The following is a 13,125-nucleotide window of genomic DNA, read 5'->3' as shown; positions in this document are numbered from 1 at the left end:
CCGCAACGGGAGAGGCCACAACAGTGAGAGGCCCGTGAACCACCGCCCCCCACCAAAAAAAAATGACATTGAGCATCTTTTCATGTGCCTGTTGGTCATCTGTATATCTTCTCTGGAGAAACTCCTAGTCACTTCCTTTCCCCATTTTTTTAGTCAGGTGGTTTGTTTTTCTTGATATCGAGTTGTATGAGTTCTTTATATATTTTGGTTACAAGGAAGCAATGAACAGCACAGGGAATATAGTCAATGTGTTATAATAACTTTATATGGAGTATAATCTATGAAAATATCAAATCACTCTGTTGTATACCTGAAGCTATTATTTTAAGTAACAACTATACTTCAATTGAAAAATGATACGACAGCACTTTATTTTTTTTACTTCTGCCTGTATCTATATTAAAACATTTGAGAAATAGAAAGGTTTAGGCTGGGAGCATATCCTATAAACTGCTTTGCAAGGTAGGGGATCTTAGTATCAATGACTTGAAGTTTAGGGAATATCTCTTGGAGTAAGAAACAGATGAATAGATGTTCACATCTGGGCATCACTCTGCCAACCTTCTTTCTCAACTTGTTTTACATTTTAAAGTAGGCTAGTAATGGGGGTCTCCAAACTGGGTTCCAGAAAAGGGGCTCTCATATATAATCACTGGACACGTCATGTCACCAGGATGGGGTCATGAATACCAGGAAAACAGCACAAAGGCTAGAGGTTGGGATTCAGGAGGCTGACCCTAAAGTTAGAAAAGTAGAAAAGTCACTTCACTTTTCTGTACTTTAGTTTTGTGCTTTTTCCTATATGTGTGGTTGCACGAGATGGGAGGTTTCTAAGCTCTTTAAGCACCACAACCTTAATACACGATGCAAATGAAAGAGAAACACTATGGTTAAAGGAAGTGAGGAAGAAACAGATGTGGAAGGCCCTGCCTTCTTGCTACCCCATTGCCTCCTTTCCTTAGGGAAAGAATCAGGGCTGATGACAAAATTTGCAGGGCCCAAGGCAAGATGAAAATTCGGAAATGCTGTTCAAAATATATATATATATATATATATAGCATTAAATATGCTATAAACTGTTTTCCTTTAAAAGTATTTGATGACATTAAATGTAAAGGTGTATTTGTGATACATGAGTAATGACAGACTCACAAACTGCAAAAAAGTAATATTTTGGGTGTTATAATTTTATGAAATACAATATATAATAATACTTTAATAATTTCATATGCTTATTGACCATAAGATTTTTTTTTCTGGCTCACTTTTCTGCAAATTATATATTAGGTCCTCAGAATTTACATTTTAAGCAACTCCATTTTCTATATGATTGACAGCAACATTAGTCACTCTTTGCAAATGCAAGACTGCAAATAATTTTTGATAAGTTTTAATTTTAAGAAGATTTTTCTGCTGATGTAACTGTTACTGGAGAGCTGTTAAGAGTATTTTACAGGATGTGACAATATTAGGATAAATTTCTGATAAATTTATATCAAAATCCATCAAAACATAAATTTTAGTACATCTAGAGCTGATGACTCTTGTGGAACAATTTTTCTAGAAAAAGATTTAACTCTCCATACAAATCAGTTTTGTGTAAGTCTGAATTTAATTTTAAATGTAAATTTATACAATGGCATTTTGACATTTCTTCTGACATTTTTGGTAACTTATGGAAGTTGTGCAAGAAACGTAAAGTAGCTTTATGATTTGTATGTATTTCAAAACATCTGCTATGCATCCTATCGTCTTATCTTCAATTACAAGGAAAAAATAATTTAAAAATTGTCTACTTCTTAATATCTGGTTCATCCAAAGCTTCATATGAAAATAGTGTTATTTGCCATCGAACATAGCAATCTTTACATTTAGTTTCTATTTTGAAACCTGTGGATATTTTGTGGTACAGGTTGCCGCAGTTTTTAAAATAGAAGATTCGACAATCTACTGCTAAAATTCACTGCTTATCCACCAGCAGTTGCATCCAGGCATGTGCTGCTGTCCCTACTGCCATTCTGTGTCCAGATCCTGGCCTGGTTCCACTCCCTCACTCCCTGCTGCTCTGTACTGTCCCAGGCCCTGACATATACTCAGGGCTGACTGCTCTGTGGACGCAGTTTGCAGTGCCTAGAGCCTGAGGACCACTACAGCTCAAATGCGCCACCTCCCCTGGACCGCCTAGGCTCATGTGCATGCCCCATTGTCCCATAGCCTCTGACAAAATGCAAGTTCAAAGATAAAAGATTATTAAGAATTTCAGACTTCCCTGGCAGTCCAGTGGTTAAGACTCCATGTTTCCACCGCAGGGGGAGTGGGTTTGATCCCTGGTCAGGGAGCTAAGGTCCCACATGCCACACGACGTGGCCAAAAAAAAAAAAAGTTATTAAGAATTTCAAGACACTCAGAGCAGAGCATTAAAACAAGCATGGAGTCCTAAATGACTGTATAGGTTGCACGCATGAGAGGAACTCTCAGGGCTCTGTAAATATACATGACAGAGATTTCACTTACCAGGTCTTTCCAATTCATCTTCCCGTATCATGGAAGCTCAGCTCTGATATTTTCATCAAGGAGCCATTATTTAGTGTTTGGGTGGATGAGAATAAACTCACAAGACTAAGAATGCACAGTCAAAAGTGGGAAGAGTCTGATGCCACAGAAGCCAAGAGAAATGATTTCAAGAAGGATAAAGTAAACAGTGGTGTCAAGTGACACCAAGAGGTCATCAGTAAGATCAGGACTGAAAATTTGCATGACTTTAGCAACACAGAAGTCACATGATCTTAGATCTTAGTGATCATAAAAATAAGTTGTTTCAATGGTGAAATGCAGGCTGAAGCCAAATCGGAAGTACATGGAGGAATGAGTAGAGGCTGAAAAATGGACTCCAGCAACCCCTTTTCTGCTGAGGCCTGAGGGTCCGTAGGTATGGTCCCTCGACTTGACATGATCCCAGGTGGCTGCTTCTCCACCATCATAGTGTTGCCTTCTGCTCTGAGCCACCCTTCCCTTTCTGTGACATACAAGAAGGGGTCCCAGGGAAGGAGATCAGGTAGGCTGTAATACTTTGTTGCCTCTTATTCATTAGTCTTGATACATTTCACATTTTGGACATCTCAGATTGGATGAACCTTGCTCATTACATTCTACTGCAGTTTGCAGACCCTTTGATTGGACTTTGAACACAAATTTCTCCACTTAGCAACTCAGTCAACAAAAGTTGATAATAGGGGAAAGTCACACCCAACCCATCAAAACTTTATTAGTCAAGTCAGATCCATCACAAATGCCCACCATACTTTGGCCTCATCAATAGTGCCCCTTCTTGATGAGTAATCAAATACCACCCTTGTCTGGATTAGTACAGTAGCCTACAACAAGTCTCCCTGCTTATATCTTTGCTCCCAATCACAGCAGCCAGAATGATACTTTAAAAATGTTAACTCAGATTATGTTAGTTCTCTCTTTAAAACTTTCCTTTGGCTGCTTGTTTCACTCAGAGAAGAATCTGACATTCTAACAATGGCTAGTAAAGCCCTCCTTACTCACCTCTCTGACCTCTTCTCTTATAGCTCATCCCTTCCTCACCCTGCTGGAGCCATGCTAACTCCTTGCTGTTCTTCAGTCCTGCTAGGAAAACCCAGATCAACCTAATTATTAACCTTTGTCAGCCCTGCTTTTTCTTTTTTCAAAGCACTTATCACCTTTCTGAATGTAACTCTGGGAGGGCAGGGATATTTTTTCGTTGATGTATCCCAAGTGCCTAGAGTGGCATCTAGTACATAGTAGGTGCTCAGTAAACGCTTCTTTTAAAAACAAAAATTTCAACTTCGTTACTATTTTGCCTGGCATTTCTCCCAATCCTGTCCTGCCTCCCTCCCCCATTTTCATCTGGAGGGTCTGGGGGTTCTTCTCTGAAACTTTGTTTCAAGAACCAATTTGAACTTTTAAAAATTGAGATATAATTCAAGTACCATAAAATTAATTCTTTCAAAGTGTGCAATTCACTGGTTGTAGTATATTCATAAGGTTGTGCAACCATCATCACTGTCTCATTTCAGAATATTTTCATCATTCCCCAAAGAAACTTCATAGCTCTTAGCAATCACTCTCCATTCTCATCTCCCTCATCCCCAAACAACCACTGACCCACTTTCTGTCTCTATAGATTTGCCTGTTCTGGACATTTTGTAAAATGGAATCATATAATACAATATGGCTTCTTTCATTTAAGATAATATTTTCAAGGTTCAGCCATGTTTAGCATGTTCCAAAACTTCATTCCTTTTTACGGCTGAACACATCACATTGTATGGCTATACATTTAGTTTATTCATTCATCAATTTATGGACATTTGGGTTGTTTCTACTTTTTGACTATAATAAATAATGCTGCTATAAACGTTTGTGTACAGTATGTTTGAACACCTGTTTTTAGTTCTCTTGGGTATACATGTAAGAATAAAATTGCCGGGTCATAAGGTAATGCCATATTTAACATTTTGAAGAACTGCAAAACTTTTTCAAGGTGGCTGTACCATTTTACATTCCCCTCAGCACTAGAGGGTTCTAGTTTCTCCACATATTTGTCAATACTTGTCATCATCTGTCTTTTTTATTATAATTATCTTCGTGGAGGTGAAGTGGTAGCTCATGGTGGTCTTGATTTGCATTTCCCTAATGACTAATGATTTAAGCATATTTTCATGTGATTATTGGCTACTTGTATATCTTCTTTGGATAAATGTCAATTCAAATTCTTTGCTCATATTAAAAATGATTACTTGGGGTTTTTTATTGTTGAATTATAAGAGTTTTAAAATATATATATTCTGGATACTAAACCGTTATCAGATGTATGATTTGCAAATATTTGTTTCCATTCCATAGATTGCCTCTTTACTTTCTTGGTGGTGTTCTTTGATGTACAACAGTTTTAAATGTTGATGAAAGCCAATTTACCTATTTATTCTTTGATTGCTTCTGCTTAGGTGTTGTAGCTAAGAAATCATTGCCTGATTCACTCCTATGTTTTCTTCTGATTTTATAGTTTTAGCTCTTACATTTAGGTCTTGGTACATTTTGAGTTAAGTTTTGAATATGTTATGAGGTAGGGTATCCACCTTCATTCTTTTGCATGTGAAAAACTAGTTGTCCCAGCACCATTTGTTGCAAAGACTATTCTTTCCCTAATATTTTGTCTCGGTAGCTCTTGATAGTCAACTGAAAATCAATTGACTGTAAGTGTTTGGGTTTATTTCTGGACTCTCAATTCTATTCCATTGATCTATATGTCTGTCCTTATGCCTGTCCCATATATTCTTGATTACTGTAGCTTTGTAGTAAGTTTTGAGATCAATAAGCATTAAGTTCTCCAACTTTTCTTTCCTCTTCAAGATTGTTTTGATTATTCAGGCTCCCTTGTAATTCCATATGAATTTTTTTAATAGAAATTTATTTATTTTTGGCTGTGTTGGGTCTTCGTTGCTGCATGCGGGCTTTCTCTAGTTACGGCGAGCGGGGGCTACTCTTCATTGCGGTGCATGGGCTTCTCATTGCATTGGCTTCTCTTGCTGCAGAGCACGGGCTCCAGCGGCACAGGCTTCAGTAGCTGTGGCTCGCGGGCTCTAGAGTGCAGGGTCAGTAGTTGTGGCGCGCATTCTTAGTTGCTCTGCAGCATGTGGGATCTTCCCAGACCAGGGCTCAAACCGTGTCCCCTGCATTGGCAGGCGTATTCTTAACCACTGCACCACCAGGGAAGTCCCCGATATGAATGTTAAGGTTAGGTTTTCCATTTCTGGAAAAAAAAAAAAAAAAAAAAAGGCCATTGGTATTTTGATAGGAATACACTGAATCTGTAGATTGCTTGGGGTAATATTGCCATCTTTAACAATATTAAGCGTTTCAACCTGAAAATGGAATGTCTTTTGTTTATTTAGATTTTTAATTTCCCTCAGCAATGTTTGGTCAGTCTTCATTTACAAGTCTTGTATATCTTTGGTTAAATTTATTTCTAAGTATTTTATTTTTTTGATGCTATTGTAATTGTCATTTTTTTCTTAATTTTCAAACTGTTCATTGCTAGCATGTAGAAATACAACTGTGTGTTGATCTTGTATCTTGTAACCTTGCTGAATTTGATTATTAGCTCTCAAAGATTGTGTGTGGAGGGGACTTCCCTGGACTTCCCTGGTGGCACAGTGGTTAAGAATCCACCTGTCAATGCAGGGGACACGGGTTCAAGCCCTGGTCCGGGAAGCTCCCACATGCCGAGGGGCAACTAAGCCTGTGCGCCACAACTACTGAGCCTGCGCTCTAGAGCCTGCGAGCCACAGCTACTGAAGCCTGTGCCCCTAGAGCCCGTGCTCGCAGCAAGAGAAGCCACCACAATGAGAGGACCGCGCACCGCAATGAAGAGTAGCCCCCGCTCGCCGCAACTAGAGAAAGCCCGCATGCAGCAACGAAGACCCAACACGGCCAAAAATAAATAAATAAATTTATTTATTTATTTTTTAAAAAAGATTGTGTGTGTGGATTCTTTAGGATTTTCTCTATATAAGATCATGTCATCTGCAAACAGTGATAGTTTAATTTCTTCTTTTCCAATTTGGATGCCTTTTACTTCATTTTCCTGCCTAATTCTCCTGGCTCCACCCTCCAGTACAATATTGACTCAAAGTATGAGAGCAACCATCCTTGTCTTATTCATCAGGTTGTGGAGGAAGCACCTAGTCTTTCTCCATTAGGTGTGTTGCCAGCGGTGGGTGTTTTGTATATTTCCTTTGTGAGGTTGAGGAAGTTCCCACTTATTCCTAACTTATTGTTTTTATCTTGAAATGGTGTTGGATTTTGTCAAATGTTTTTTCTGCATCTACTGAGATGATCATGTGGTTTTTGTTTCTTATTCTATTAAGATGGTGTATAACATTAACTGGAATTGGAATGTTGTACGGACTATACATTCCTGGGATTAATCCCACTTGGTTGTGGTGTATAATGCTTTTATATGATGTTGATGGATGTGGTTTGTTAGTTTACTGTTGAGAATTTTTGCACCTATCTTCATTAGCGAGATTGGTCTGCAGCTTTCTTATGATATCTTTGGCTTCAGTTTTAGGGTAACAGTGACATCATAGGATGAGTTGGGAAGTCTTCCCTCTTCTTCTACGTTTGGAAGAGTTTTTAAGTGTTAGTGTTAACTCTACATGTTTGGTAGGATTCACCAGTGAAGCCATCTGTTCCAGGGCTTTTCCTTGTGGGACAATTTTTTGATTATGACTTCAATCTCTATTTTTTATAAGTCTATTCAAATATTTCAAATATTCTATTCCTTTTTGAGTCCGTTTTGGTAGTTTATATCTTTATAGGAATTTGTCCATTTAATCTACCATGTGTAGATCTTTCTATAATTCGACACTGATAGTTAAAAATGTTTGAAAAGTGAATAAATTCTGATTTATCTTGAATAAGGAGCCAAGTATTTGAATTTTTTAGCTTAAATACCCTAGAACAATCTAATGTCACCTTGATAATAAAGGATTTGAGAGTTAAATCTTCAAGAAAATGCAAATTAGACAATGTACTTACATACCTAAATGGTATGCCCTAAGAAGAAGATTAGAAAATGGTAAAATATCGGGTTTATGAGTTCAAAGCAAAACTAGTCCAATAATGAATAAAACTTTTTTTTCCTAAATAAATACTATAAAACTTTTTTTTTTTTAACTGAAGTAATACCAAGGAAATGAGATTCTAGATTGAAACTTTCTCTGAGATCGGGGCAATTCATTTTCATTGAATTAATTTTTTTTCGTCTCTTTCTATAGAAAAGAAAAATAAATGAGTTATAAAGTAATCCCTCCTCAGAATCCAAATTTGTAGCAGTAATGTTAATATTTCATATCAAAAAAGAAAGTTTAAGACAACTGACATGGAAATAAATATTTTTAATGTAGAAATATTTTCATACATTCTATCTTTATCCATTTCAGGCAGATTATTTTACCCGAGTATATGTATCTTTGTTCTTTGGAGTGTACCTTACTGTTTAAGTACCTTTTTTTTTTTTTTTTTGGCTTTAAGAAAGGGTGTTCATTTGAGCCTATTTAAAAATTTCAGCATTTAAGTGAAATTGCCCTCGATTGACTTTTGTTCAATATGTAATTATTTAATATTGGAAAAACCTCCTGATTTTATCAGGGATTTTGTTACATAATCTCTTTTCTTATCTGGTATAGATAGGCATTTTTTCAACATTAAATTGGAGAGAGGGAGAGAGAGATGATACCTTGGCTTAAATGACATTAAACAAGCAACAAATTTACCAGATTTTTGGCTGCACACTCTAATCTATAGGTATATGACTTGAGGTAGAAATTCATGTTATTCTTGCCTGTGTGGATTGTAGCATTCCGGATTCATATAATAGCAAGTTCAGTGTGGTCGAAGCATCATTGCAAATGGGAAAGTAAAGAGGTGGGGCTTTTTAGGTATCTTGACAAGGAGTTCTGATTTTTATTCTCTAGGAGATGGAGAACCATTGGTGGGTTTTTTTGTTTTGTTTTGTTTGCGGTACGCGGGACTCTCACTGTTGTGGCCTCTCCTGTTGCGGAGCACAGGCTCCGGACGCGCAGGCTCAGCGGCCATGGCTCACAGGCCTAGCCGCTCCGCGGCATGTGGGATCTTCCCGGACCGGGGCACGAACCCATGTCCCCTGCATCGGCAGGCGGACTCTCAACCACTGTGCCACCAGGGAAGCCCCATTGGTGGGTTTTGACCAGTGATGAGACATGTGGTCATCTGCAGGAAACATTACTCTTGGAACTGTGTGGAGGTAGATCTGATCAGGTAAATCTTGTTTTCAGAGGAGGACACTCAGTCTTGTGTTAGATTTTTTGAAAGTCAGTTACAAGGTCATTTTGCAAAAGCTTTCCATCCAGACCCAAAAGTTATTCCAATGAGAATCTAGAGCATAATCTAGGTCATGTTACATAAGCCAGGTTGGACTTTGAAAAATGGAATGTCCTATTTTTATACATTGCTAATAAAAACAACAAGCTAATGACTGCTCTCTGAAAAGTCTAGGCAATACCACAGCGTTTTATTGTTTTAGTTTCTAGGACATTTATACTACAATTTTCTGTTTTTAGAATGGTTCATAGGAAGGGGCACTATTTTATCTTTTGTATTCTGTAATATAATAAAGAACTGTCTCTATTTGATATAACTTTTTCATTTCATCTTTATGACATTTCTTCCTTGGGTAGGTATTACTATCGATATTTTAAAATCAAAGAAGCTGATGCTCAGTTAAGCAACTGGCCTTTATTACAGATATAGCAGAATTGGAATTTGAAGCCAGGTCTCTCCAACTCCAAAGTCCTTTCTTTCCAATATACCACCCTTCCTCTTTACTAGGACTTCTCTAATCGCAATGCCATCTTTCCTCTGTACACCCCCTTCCCAACATTTCCTTCATGTTGTCTGAGGCACTGGGTGAGTTAAAAAAAAATCTGCCTATCACTGGGTTAGGATAATTCAACTTACTTAATTGTTTAGGTCATGTATCCCCTTGTTTCCTCCACAATAACAGGATAAAGAAAGAGACAGAGGAGTTCTGCTTTCCACTGTCTTACATCACCCAGACAATTGGCAGCCAGGAGTCAGGCAGCTGCCACACTCTTCAGATGTCTATTTAAAGTTCAAAGAGATGCTGGATAACAATAACAAAGAGGTAAGCGTGGCCCTGACCAGCCCACCCCACAACAGGAAGAATGGCTGAAAAAGGTAAGATTTAAGACATCCAACTCTCTTGGCAAAAAAGGCTCCAGGCTCCCTCGTTTATTTTCTGTTTCGCAATATTTGCTGTTTCTTAGCTATTCTGAAGAGTGTGGTATCTCTGCTAAAGGATCATTAACCGTATATGTTAGTGTGGCTGAAAAAATGCATTAGATACGCAATTTATGGACCATGTCTATACGTTACGTGAATAATTTCAAAAGGATCAGATAAACAAAAGAGCTTAATTTGTTCATGCTTGTTTTGAAAGATGAGTTAGAGGTCAGTTATCCTCCAGTGTTGTACTGGATTTGAGGCATTGTGGTGTGCTGGGGTAGCATTAAGGACATTTGAATTCTGTGTCAGATCTGCTACTAAATGGCCATGTGAATTTGGGGGAAATCCCTCTACCTTTCTGAGTGTGTTTTCTGACTCTGAAACAAAAATAAATAAAATAGGCTTAGTATGCTTCACATCTGAATTTCTTTTTTTCTGTTTTTTTAAATGTTTTTTATTTTTAAGAAAAATGATTGACTGTAATAAATGATAAATGGGCTGAATATATATATATAGTGTCCAAGTAAGTTTTCAAATGCCTATGGGAATTGATGCTTTTAATCCTGACAACAATCTCATGAGATATGAAGTGTTATCATCATTCCCGTTTTATAGATAAGGAAACTGAGGCATAGCAAAGTTTAGTAACTTGCTTGAGATCACATATAAGAGCGTGGTGGCACCAGGTTTTAAACCCGGAGAGAAGAATTTTGGAATTACTGTTCATATTTAAAAAGAGGTTTTGTGCTTATTTGTGTTACTAGTGTGATGTATGCAGAGTATGTTGTGTTCCTAAATATTCCTATTTCAAACCAATGCTACAGATTATAATAAAACTTAAAACACTACTGTTAACAGAACACAAATGCAGGTATACTTTGAGTATTTAAATGCACAGTCAATTGTATTGTTTTACAAAGAATAATAAGTAATGAGATACACTACTTTTAGTGCTTTATTATATGTAAATTTCAGAACTGTATTAAAATATGCTTGTATAAAATACTTAAAAGTTAATTCCAATATTTTAATTGAGCATTTATAAGTTCTTTGAAATTGGGAAAAGTACTAAATCAATATAGGAGCAGTTCAAGAAATTACTACGTACTTCCACTGTAATGCTCCTTTAATTCATAAAAAGGCTTTCATCCAAATGAGAGTAAAGAACATATCATAATGTTTCCTTTATCCTTAAAGCAATACCACATGGCAGGTAAAGAGAAAGAAAGGGTTTTTTTCATTTAGAGGTTAACGCTTTGTTCAAGGTCGCAGTGAGATGGACAAGCAAGGAAAGCTGCTGAACTTGTGAGAGTTGAGAGACTCCAAAACTTTTGGAAAAATAGATTTAAACTATAAAAATCCATTTTAATTTCAGAATATTTGCTGTTATGAGTGTCTTCTAATTTTAGAAGTGTCTCATTTCCTGATGATTTTAATAGCACTTAAAAAACTTCACTTTTAGAGTGATGGAAATTGTAATAGGAATGCAATTGCTAAGAATATGCATTTTCTTTGTTAGCCAATGCCATAAAATCTAACTGTGTTTTTCAATTAGGAACATATCTGAGGCTTTAACACAGGGACATTAATTCTATACTATGTGTTTCTGTGCTGTTTTTTTTTTTTTTTTTTATTTTTTTTTTGGGTACGCGGGCCTTTCACTGTTGTAGCCTCTCCCGTTGCCGAGCACAGGCTCCACACGCGCAGGCTCAGCAGCCATGGCTCACGGGCCCAGCCGCTCCGTGGCATGTGGGATCCCTCCGGACCGGGGCACGAACCCGTGTCCCCTGCACCGGCAGGCGGACTCCCAACCACTGCGCCACCAGGGAAGCCCTCTGTGCTGTTTTGAATCATTTTGTGTGGTGTGTTTTTTGTAACAAGATTGAGATGCAGTGGATATTAAAAAAAGATACTTTTATAAGTTGCTGTTTTACAGGTAAGGGTACAAATAGGAGACACAAGAGGAATTATTATACTTTTGTCTTTTACGCGTGTGTTGGATCAGTGTAGGTTGCCGTATTGAACCAGTTAAAAAAATAGAATATCTTTTCTCAATGCTTACATAAGGTATAATGCTTTCCTTTTCCTATGATAAAGGCAGCTATCAAGTCTAAGAATGATTTTCAACACCTTTCCCTATGTTATGACTAGTTTAGTAAGAATTACCTCAGTCACTTTCCAGTGTTTCTATGTAAACAGCTGGTCTCTGTGTTATTGAACAAATGCATGAATCTGTTCTGTATATACTACACCCACACCCACACAGTAATTAGAGTTTACAAAGCCTTTGTAAACACGTGATGCCATTTGATCCTCACAACTCCGGGAGGTGTATATCACAAGTTTCATTCTCTGTATCTTACAAATAGGAAAGTTCAAGCTCAGGATTGTCCAAGGTCACATAACTGTAAAAGGAAGGCCTATGGTTTGAACACAGGTCTTCTATTCCAAATACCCAGCTGAGTCACAAGTCCCTTTGTAGAAAAGAAAATAATAATCTTGTATGGATGTGATTAGAGAGTGTATTTTTCCCTTGATATTATATCAGACTTTCTCTTATCCTTTTGATTCAGAAGATTTAATACCAACATGACCTACCTGATCTGCTTTCTCTTATTTTTTCAGCAGCAACTACATTTTCACACCTTCTGGTCCCTATTCTTCTCTTGATTGGCTGGATTGTGGGATGCATCGTAATGGTTTATGTTGTCTTCTCTTAGAAAGGTAAAGTTTTCAATAATTAAATATGTTTCTTCACAAAGAATACACATTACTCCAGAAATAATCTTTTCTGTTTTACTAATGGAACATTTTATCGTGCAGGCAAGAAGACTTCAGGTTGACATCATTTAGAAGAATTAAAAAAAGCATGAAATGACAGATTATTAAATGTTTCTCACGTAAATAACTGCAATGTTTGACATCAGTTTATAAAACTTGCATTTGTAAGCTGGTACTTCAGTGGACATAAGAATCTCTTCAGAAACATGTTTAAAATTCTGGGTACAAATAATAACTATAAGAAAATATAGATGAATTTCTCTACAACCTGAGAGTAGGAAAAATATTCCTACTTAATATGTATAAGCAATAGGAAAACGTTTGGTAAATTAAATTACATTAAATTTTTTGGCCACCCCTCAAAAAACAGAAAAACAGAAAAAATGAGCTAGCGATAAGAAGAGACAGTTCATAGAAAATGAAAATGTGAATGTAAACTTGACCCTTAACCTCTTACAATAAGAGAACTGTAAATAACACCGCATTGAAGAACAATTACTCACCTGT

General features: G+C 37.0%; 1 protein-coding gene across 1 annotated transcript; it reads left to right on the top strand.

The window, feature by feature from the left end:
- The first annotated feature begins 9,651 nt into the window (after positions 1-9,651).
- On the top strand, positions 9,652-12,728 carry STRIT1 (small transmembrane regulator of ion transport 1). Its single transcript, XM_032629504.1, has 3 exons — positions 9,652-9,789; positions 12,463-12,561; positions 12,661-12,728. The coding sequence occupies exons 1-2, from the start codon at positions 9,777-9,779 to the stop codon at positions 12,555-12,557; spliced, it is 108 nt and encodes a 35-aa protein (XP_032485395.1). The 5' UTR covers positions 9,652-9,776; the 3' UTR covers positions 12,558-12,561; positions 12,661-12,728.
- Positions 12,729-13,125: the final 397 nt, after the last annotated feature.

The sequence above is a fragment of the Phocoena sinus genome, chromosome 4 (genome assembly GCF_008692025.1).
Source record: "Phocoena sinus isolate mPhoSin1 chromosome 4, mPhoSin1.pri, whole genome shotgun sequence".
Lineage (NCBI taxonomy): Eukaryota > Metazoa > Chordata > Mammalia > Artiodactyla > Phocoenidae > Phocoena > Phocoena sinus.
The sequence above is the reverse complement of the archived record's forward strand: the minus strand, read 5'-3'. Positions and strand labels throughout refer to the sequence as shown.